General features: G+C 47.9%; 2 protein-coding genes across 3 annotated transcripts in view; one reads left to right on the top strand and one right to left on the bottom strand.

Annotated features, from left to right (window-relative positions):
- The window catches only part of LOC306842343 (transmembrane protein 100-like), a 234,037-nt gene that overhangs the window by 33,707 nt on the left and 190,045 nt on the right, over positions 1-10,285 (top strand). The window lies entirely within an intron of this gene.
- Positions 4,559-10,285, bottom strand: part of stxbp4 (syntaxin binding protein 4) — a 34,718-nt gene continuing 28,991 nt past the window's right edge. The window contains exons 21-22 of one of the 2 annotated variants that reach the window (XM_079372517.1): positions 5,681-5,738; positions 4,559-5,328 (exon numbers count right to left, since the gene is read on the bottom strand). In XM_079372517.1, coding sequence (XP_079228643.1) covers positions 5,172-5,328; positions 5,681-5,738 — 215 coding nt within the window. In that variant the 3' untranslated portion in view covers positions 4,559-5,171. The remainder of the gene's footprint in view (positions 5,329-5,680; positions 5,739-10,285) is intronic. The other variant, XM_079372518.1, reaches the window with a different exon arrangement.

Genomic DNA, 10,285 nt, shown 5'->3' on the forward strand with positions numbered 1-10,285 from the left:
CACAGCCATCTGTGTTTTAGAGATCTATAAACAAAACAAACATCTTTTAGGATCTGTACTTTCAACACGACGCAGCGCTATGCTAACACCATCCTCAGCTAGCTGCTAGTAACCTGTCAACAAGAAGAGCTGGTGACACTGATCCTCCAACACGACATGTTTGTTATTATAATATTATGAAAAATAATATATATGTTTGTACAGGATGAACACCGTGTCACTAAAGACATTTTAATGACCCAGCTTGTCTTTCTTCTTAAAAAGTAGCATTGCAGTAAATGGATGTTTCCAGAGATAAAATCATGCACCTGTTTAAAGAACAAACTACGACCGTGTTGTCAAAGGTCAGGTCACAAACAATCGCCGATCTGGAGGAGGAGTAAATTGGATTTTCCTCCTAACGACAGGATTTGTCTTCGGTCTGATTCCCGCTGGAGGAAAATGAGGACACCAAAGCTTTTGTTGCTTTCTGTAAACTGCAAAAAAACAACAACATATAATCCCTGTGAGAGAGTAGTGTCTGCTTCCTTCATCTACCAAAGAACAGATGAAATTACTTTTCATGTTTCCAAATGTGGCCTGAGAGCGCTGAGAGCGCTGAGAGCGCTGAGAGCGCTGAGCCTGTGCTACGTCTTAAGACTCCACAGTGAGAAAAACCTCGACGGCTCACGAGCTCAAAAAGAAACGGAACAAAAGACACGAAGGAGGACTCGCTTCGTGTTTCAGTTCAACTCATCCTCGCCGCGCTCGCTGGCCAATCACGGGCTGACTTTGATCTGTTTGGGTTGAGCTGTGGAAGCCAGTCCCTTCTGGGTTATTGATGCAGTCTGTGACCTTTGACCTCCAGGTTCAGTCAAGGTAAAGAGGCTTTGCGGGTTGTGTAACCGCTCAGGCGGGGCTGCATGTGTGCACGTACATGAGCAGATGATCTAGTACATGTAGTGCAGCAAAAGAAGCCTCCAATAATCTATGAATGCCCCACTGTCCTTCCTCCATCGCTGCTCTATCGTTCCACTGTAATTATGATGTTTCCCTCCTGCGGTTCAGGAGACAGCTGACAGTCCCAGACTTATGAGCATTATGATGAAGACAGCTGTGTGTCAACTGTGGCCCTGAGTCACTAAATCCAGCAGTTCACTGACCGAGATCAGATTTTAGAATGACACAAGGTGATCCTGAGGCCGAGCGGCGTGGAGACAAGATCTTCCCTCCTGCTGCTCAAATGAGCGAGCCGCGACCGACGCATCACTCAAATCTCAGGATTGTGTTTTTGGTATTTAGAGCTGCTTCCACACGCCACCTCTACCGTCTCTACAGACTGTCTGCACGCCACCTCTACCGTCTCTACAGACTGTCTGCACGCCACCTCTACCGTCTCTACAGACTGTCTGCACGCCACCTCTACCGTCTCTACAGACTGTCTGCACGCCACCTCTACCGTCTCTACAGACTGTCTGCACGCCACCTCTACCGTCTCTACAGACTGTCTGCACGCCACCTCTACCGTCTCTACAGACTGTCTGCACGCCACCTCTACCGTCTCTACAGACTGTCTGCACGCCACCTCTACCATCTCTACAGACTGTCTGCACGCCACCTCTACCACCTCTACAGACTGTCTGCACGCCACCTCTACCGTCTCTACAGACTGTCTGCACGCCACCTCTACAGACTGTCTGCACGCCACCTCTACCGTCTCTACAGACTGTCTGCACGCCATCTCTACCGTCTCTACAGACTGTCTGCACGCCACCTCTACCGTCTCTACAGACTGTCTGCACGCCACCTCTACCGTCTCTACAGACTGTCTGCACGCCACCTCTACCGTCTCTACAGACTGTCTGCACGCCACCTCTACCGTCTCTACAGACTGTCTGCACGCCACCTCTACCGTCTCTACAGACTGTCTGCACGCCACCTCTACAGACTGTCTGCACGCCACCTCTACCGTCTCTACAGACTGTCTGCACGCCACCTCTACCGTCTCTACAGACTGTCTGCACGCCACCTCTACCGTCTCTACAGACTGTCTGCACGCCACCTCTACCGTCTCCGTGCTCTAATCAACCTGCTGCATTCTGTTTCCTGTTCTCCTCCATCTTCTTCTCCACATTCTGTTCATACAAACACACTGATTCTCATCAGAGCGGCGTGTAGAGGAGTCTGCCACTTCCTGGTCGTTTTTTTTTACGTCATTGCCTCAGGAGACTCCGCCCCCTCCTGTCTGGCAGAGAGAGTCTCTGCTGTGCGGTTCATGTGTGAGCGAGCGGGTCAGGAGGATTTCAGTCCTCCTGAAGTTCTCTGACTGCACATGTGTGAAAACGGCTCATGCGTGTGTTTGTGTAATGTCATTAGTGTTTCCAAGCCCAGCAGATATTTATAGGTGCACCAGTGAGCGAGAAGGGAAATCAATACTGGGAGCCGTGGGCAGGAAGAATATTGACTTGGCCCTTCCACTTCCAGCCCTCGTACACACACTAAAAATACTACCATTCACATCTCACACACACTCCAACTGTGGCAACAGCACGTAGCAGCCAGCTTAATAAACGATTCCCCGACGACCTCATCACCCGAAGCTTAACAGTAAAATAATCTTATTATTACAGACTTTCATTTTGCTACAGACGTCAGCAAAAGATCCAAACAGAGAAGAATGTTTTTAGTCCCACGTCAAACGGAAAGACTGCCAGACAAAAGTTCTCCATATTGATCGCACTCTTTGGTAACAGATGTTGCAGCTCTGTAAAAACACGATATGTGATCAGCTTTTTGTCTTTCATTAGACGCATTGATTATTGGTCAGAAATATTCAGGTGCAGAAAAGATTGCAACAATGACAGGGTAGGATTTATGACCTCCAGAGGACGACTCCACCGGGACACTCTATTCCTGTCCAGTGTCTTTAAATGACTCCTGTATACAAAGAGACCAAACATGAGACCAGACTGGACCACAGTGTGTTTTGCATGTTTCTTGTCGATGTGAGTCTGCGCCCGGGAGGGTCAGAATCGCTTTCTCTTTGCCTGTGATTTGTGGGCTTCTTCAGGCTGCTCGGACCTCCAGCTGAGGCAGAGCAGCGAGGATGAGGGTCAAAGAGGATGAAGAGCAGCTCAGAGGAGAGTCACTGGAAGGATCATAGATCCTGTTTGTCCTGGTCACACTCCCCAGGAGGAGCTGGATGCAGCGCTATGCTAACACCATAATAACGTGATAACGTTTCTTTGGGGACGTCTCGGTTCACTTTCTTCGCCTGCTGCTCAGATAAGAAAATGGATGGACGGACTTTTATTTTTACGGCTTGAAGCTCAAACAGGCTTTCATGCTCTTTGGATAAAAACCTCCTGCTCTGTCTGAAAACAAATAAAACCTTCAGAGAACTTCCTCTGTCATCTTTTCCTTTTCTTCAGTCGGATGGAAACCGGACGTTTTGATTGGCTGGTGTTTACTTGCAGTGCTTGGACCCTTTCTCTGCCTTATTTTTGAATATTTGAATATATATTAATATTACTGTTATTACTACTTATTTAGATATCTTTAATTTGTAATATTTGATTGTATATATTCCTTGTGGACAGCAAAGTAAGAATGTCATAGTCCAGGCTAACCTGCTTCCTCCTGTGCACATGACAATAAACACTTTGAATCTTGGGGGAAAAAAACACATCTTGTTAGTTTGGACAAACGTCAGGCTCCATTGTGGCCCCGAAGAACAATTCAGACGGAGGAATGTCGACCCTCTCAGAATAGCTTCACACACTGAGAAAGCCTTCCTGTTGCAGGGGAGCGAAAACAAACCCTCGCTCTGCATGCTGGGAACTGAAGGCAGGCGAGCCACAGCTCGAGGACTGAAAACTGAAGAGGAAGTGCCAAAAACTGCAGTTCATCAAATGTCCACTTGAGGATGTCTCGAACATTGATGCCTAGCTTCAGAGCAGAAATCCACGTGTTTACGTCCTGCTTTACTTTAGCTTCTTACGTTGTCTGGAGTCAGGATCAAACTACAGAGGTAAATAAATGTACAGAAGCAGAATCACTGACAGATGAGGGCACAAATGTTTCTTTAATAACAATATTAGCACATTAACAGGACTGAAGGTTCTCAGCTAAATCTTCAATTATAAAACAAACATTTTACAGAGTGTTAGAGCTGCTACTGCGGGACAGAGCAGGTTCCTTTGTTAGCAGTCTTTATGCTAAGCTAAGTTTACCGTTGATGTCACTCTTATTGTCCTGATGTCACAAATCAAAAATATGTACAAACCAATACAAAGGCAGGGTCGGTCATTTTCTAACACGAGCATGATTATGAAAGTAGAATTCCCTCAGTGCTGCGTCTGCCCCTCCTCTCTGTGCTCCCTCTTAAGCCACGCCCCTCACTTCTGTGCTCCCTCTAAAGCCACGCCCCCTCCCCCCTCTGTGACCTCAGCTCATCCCTTCATGGTGTAGACGTCGTCTCATGTCTCATTCAGCGATCAGTAAACTCTCAGTATAAACTCTCAGAGCTTTGAGTGTGAGCGAGAGCGAGCAAGAGGTAGAGAACGAGCAGGGAGGCTGTGATTGGTTCATCAGAGAGCAGGGAGACAGGGAGGCTGTGATTGGTTCATCAGAAAGCAGGGAGGCCTGTGATTGGTTCATCAGAGAGCAGGGAGGCTGTGATTGGTTCATCAGAGAGCAGGGAGACAGGGAGGCCTGTGATTGGTTCATCAGAGAGCAGGGAGACAGGGAGGCTGTGATTGGTTCATCAGAGAGCAGGGAGACAGGGAGGCTGTGATTGGTTCATCAGAGAGCAGGGAGGCTGTGATTGGTTCATCAGAGAGCAGGGAGACAGGGAGGCCTGTGATTGGTTCATCAGATTGGTACCTCGTGGCAGACATTGGTTGAAGTTTTTACAGACTTACAAACTGATACAGATGATGGATTTACTTTGTTCCTTTTTCAGAGAACCTGAGTTATTAACTTCTGTCAGGACCTAAAGATGAGTTCAACCAGAACCAGAAAAAAGTGGATCTGGAGGAAATGACCGACCCTGCCTTTAAATAATGAATTCAAATAAAGTTTGGAGGGTTTGTAAGAAGCTCAAACAGGAGAGGTTACTGCAGGTCATCAAAACAAACACAATATCAATGAAAGGATTCATGAACGACAGGAGGGAGAATCTGCTGCAGGGTTTACATCTCAGTTTCTATGGACGGGTTCGGCCTTCGATCCGCCGCCTCTCCATCTCGCTCGGCATCCAGCTCGGAGGCCTCCAGAGCGGGAGGAGGTCCCGGGACGCCGCCGCCGCTCGTCACAGGCAGGTTCCATGATGTCGTCTGGGTCACGTGACTGCCAGAGGTCGAACACATAAAAAACACATTTGAGATTTGTGTGAATCTTTTAACCTGTGAAGGACCAATCACAGGCTCACCAGGGGCGAGCACACAAACGGCTATACGTCAACTTTTCGTTCTATAGGAGCGTCCTCGACAGTGGCGTTCTCACGGAGGTCATGTTGGTTCTGTTTCTTTACACTCCAACACGATGCATGCAGATACACTGAGGCGTAATCGTGGCGTCTAATCCAAAAAGTTTCACTGTGAAACCCTGAAGCTAGCTCGCTAGCTAGCTACAATAACAGAGAGCTTAAAAAAGTCTTCCTGTCCAACAGTGAATGAAGAGTGAGACGTCTGGTTCTTACTTGATGAAGTATTTCACTCCGTCTGCAGTGTACGCCTCCTCCCAGCCATAAGGAAGACCTGCAGGGGCAAATAAAAACTACCTCTTTATTGGATGTGTAATGTGGAGCGAAACAAAACATGAGTTCAGTTTGAACTTTCTCTGCCGTTCTTGTGGCGCCGCGACTCCGTCCTCTCACTCAGCTCAGACGTCTTCACGTGTTTTTAGCTTCTGATTCGTCAGCTGCGTCATGTCGGCGTCCCAGCTGGAGCTCCACGTTCACACACAGTCACATATGCACGCACGCACGCACACTCTCATCTGTAACCGCACCGCCTTCATGACCTTCAGGTTGAAAGAGACGTAAATATTGCAGCTTGAGGCGGCCACATGGCGAAGGACGAAGATCATTTGAAGATGATTAACGAGGTTGAGCTGCATCGTCCGGCGCTCGTCTGCTCTTTTTTAATTAGTAATGTTCAGTCTGCTTCATGAAGCTTTCTCCCCTTCACACATAACCAGGACCACAGCTATACACACTCTGCTCACAGGTATCACGTTCCCATGAAGCGGCCACAGTGGACTGATCTGACTGTACTTTTCCACGGTATCTCCTGATCTGTACTCCAGCAGGAGAATCAAAAGCCTCTTAACCCCGTTTCAGGAACAAAGGACGGCAGAGTCTCAAATGCTCGCCCCCCGGACGCCCGCGGCCGCCTGCTGGAAACTGAAACCAAACGTTTCACACTCCCAGAGAAAAGAGTGATTGTGATGTATGTATCAGTGATGATCTATGTGACATGATACACGACACGTTATGAAACACACTCAATCCAACCACCGGATGTTCTGAACAGCAGACTTCAACATTAAGGGACTCGTTTTGTTACACATATGAGCTTTACTGGCACGGCGTCTCCTCTGACTGGACTCTTCTGGTTTGTGTTGGTGGACTCGGGACGTTTGTGGGCGGGGAGCAAGCGGCAACCTCCGCTGGTTAGCTTGTGCTAGCGTGTGTTAGCTTGCAGTGTAGCTATAAGCGACAAACATACAAACTACGTCCTGCAGTGGGTGTGGCTTCTGGCTCCTGGAACAAAGACAGCCAATCAGCACGAGGAGCATTTCACAGGTTTCACCCCGACATGAACAGGTCACTGACACGACACTAAAGACTCCTATACATGGGACAGAATGTACCTCAGGTATGCTTACCTGTTTCTGACACACACGTACAGACGGGGCGAGTCACGTGACTGAGCACGGCTCAAACCGTACGTCTGATTTAAAGTTCCTCCCGCTCCGCTGCATCAGTCTGCAGTCTGATTTATATAGTTATTACGTTTATATCTGCGGATATTATCAGCTGGACGATCGATCGGTCGGCTCGACTTTTTCCATACGATCAGTGATTAAAGAGATTCATCGTTTTTAAACTATCCAAACAGTTTGATAACTTTGGTTCAACTTCCTGGTTTACCTCACACGTATGATTCTTCGCTCAGCTGAGGAACCTTTTATCAGCTGCTCCACTTTTTAAAGCAACGCCAGAACAGAATCTCTGACTCTGACCAAGAGCTGACCCTGATTTCCTGAAGTTTTTTGTCTCTCTTTCTCTTCAACTGGGTCAGTCTGTTTGTTTTCTCTGCTCACACTGAGCTGTAATCGTTGTTACCTAAGATCCAGGCTGTGGTCACTTTAAGGGCGATCATGTGCCTGATTTAATCTGCCCGAGCTGCACAGAGGCCACGGCTGCTGCTGCCGTCTCCGTGGAAACACTCGTCATCTCATTAACCCTTGAAGAGTCATCTTTAAACTCTGTGGAGGGTTGAACATGAAACGCTTACACGTCTTCACAACTCGTTTGATATTTAATCTGGTTTCTCGTTGATTTAAAAAGTCAGATGAAGTCAGGAAAGGACCAACGTGTCCACCAATCACAGCCTTCGCCTGAATGGCTTCAAAACCCAGGACAGAATTTATCCCGGACGGGATTGTCGATCTGAACAACCCGACAGGGTTTTTGTTTGTCCCGGTCAAAACGTTAAGCCCCTCCCCCTTTAGGCCTGATTGGATATAATGGTGCGTTCCATTGACCTCAGGAATGATGTCACAGCCGAGTTGACGGCTCCTGGAATACTTCAATCAATCAATCAATCAATCAATCAATCTTTATTTATAGAGCGTCAATTCATAACAGGCGTTATCTCGAGAATACTTGTGTTTTGTTCGCCAGCACCAGACGATACCAACAGGCTGCGTGATGGTTTAGAATAGTCCAAAGAACCGGCACGCTACCATCGGTGTGAACGCAGTTAAATACAGCGTCCATGTTGGAGCTCGGGCTTCCTGTTTCACATGGCGTTCCTGATGAGCCATGTTTGCACAGCAGCAGTGTCAGACTTTGCAGGACCTGGAGACCAGACCCTGGTCATCATGATCCACTTCAGGCCTCATGAAGAGCCCCAGATGTTTGCAGGATGGTCTCGAGTACACCAACAATGACGGCCAATATTTAGTTTTCTGTATTTGTTGATTCTAAAAGTCCTGATTGTTCATAAAGACGGGTGAAGACCCCGACTTACGCGTAAGACACGCCCCCTGCACACGACATGAGGACTTTTTGTGATATTTATGGACTCGGTCTTGGAGCTCTCTGGTATGTCTCAGTTTATGTGGCCTGGACTACAACACACACACACACACACACACACACACACACACACACACACACACACACACACACACTCTGACTCAGCAGGATACCACGCACACTCGGCTGCATCAACGAGGAAGCAAACGCAGGATAAAACCTGCTGATCTCCTCCTGCAGCATCACGCTGACTGCACACACACACACACACACACACACACACACACACACACACACACACACACACACTCACGCTCACACGTTGGCCCCCTGCCTGGACTTCCTATCTCTTCCTCTGGCCTGATTTAGCTTCATGGTTTCACCTCAGCTGCCTCCTGTGCTCTGACAGCGAGCTCACAGAGGACCATCAGCTGAGACCTACACGAGGACATCTCTCCTCTCCATCATGGAACACAGAGGACGACATGTCAAAGTGGCGTTCTGCTTGGAAGGTGCATGATGGGAAATCATTGTTGTATTCATGAAGCTCTGGTGTCGTTTTAAACCAATGGCACGCCGTTCCTCCCGCGTTGTAAGCCTATCATTGCTCTTCCTTTTTATGATTCTCGGCCTCCTTCATGTCCATGTTTTGTGCGGCCTTCACACGCAGCGCCATGTGTAAAACACGTCACCTGTTTGACACGGGGACGTCTCCTGACCCAGCGTGTTGAAGGTTCATTCAACATGTTCGTCAGAGTCGGAGTCAGCTGGTTTGCTCCTCTCGTTTCTAAATGTGACGAGACGTGACTCATTTATAACGAGAAGCTTGAACTGTTTTTATTAGACGAGGATTAAACATGTCGGGGGAGAAGAAGGACGGCCCACGCCGCGTTTATTAAAGCGGAGATGTGTCACTGAGTGAGGGGAAAAAAGGTTCCTGCAGTTAAAGGCTTTATTTCAAATGTGAACTCGTCGCCAGGCAACTAGGGATTTGATGAAGACTGGCTTCAGGTGACGTTGCACACGCACACACACACACACACACACACACACACACACACACACACTGACCTACTTTCTGCGTCTTGTTTTTATCTCTAACAGGACACGATGGAGGAGGATGGAGGACGTCTGTGAAGCTGCATCGCTGCTGTTCATTATGTAAGCGAGCCCACGTCCTCCCTCCGACATCTCGCTGCTTCAAACCACACGGTGCTGACAAAATGAAACGTCTGTGCGCATCTAAAAAGCTCATCAGGGATATTTCACTGCTCCCAGGCTGAAAGAGTCTGAACGTTTGATTCATCTAACGTCTGCTCTTCCTGACACACGACAAACAAACTCATCTTGTCTTGGCCATAAAAGTTTGCACTTGAACACATCGCAAAGGACGAGGGCGGCGAAGAGCGCGGACACATGAACCGTTACGAGAAGACGTCACCACCCGTAACATGGGACTGTTCAAGACGGTTACTTGCTTCCGTTTTTCTCCTCGTGCTTCGATTCGCAACAGCCAATCAGAGTGATTCCTCTCAACAAACGCAGACTGACGCAGAGTCAACATGTGGAATCAGGTAGCAAAGAAGAACTCCTGATATGTACAGTTTTTATTCACAATATAAAGTCAGAAACAGATGAAATACACACAGCAGATCAGTCCAAACAGTCCTTTAATCAGTGCTGCGATCAGATCATATCGGCTGTTTTCCAGTATGAATGAATCTCAGCTCGTACTCCAAGGTGACCTTCTCCTCATCTCGTGTTTGATGATAAGCTTTGTGGAGCTCGCTAATCTACGGCACGAACACAAAGCTAACAGTGACAACAGAGAGCTACCGTACGTTATGTTCTACGTCGCTCTGAAAGTGAACGCTAGCTACAGTAACACAGCGACCTTATGCTGCTGCGATGTTAAATGAAGGTGTTTATTGAGAGAGGGTTGGTTAAAGGACTACATCAACGTTTGGTGAAAGTTGGGTCCATTTCCTCCCGACCCACAAAGTGAACTTAGGCACTATCTCTGTTTCTGATGAACGC

This window comes from Symphodus melops (genome assembly GCF_947650265.1).
Source record: "Symphodus melops genome assembly, chromosome: 21".
NCBI classification, from domain to species: Eukaryota; Metazoa; Chordata; class Actinopteri; order Labriformes; family Labridae; genus Symphodus; species Symphodus melops.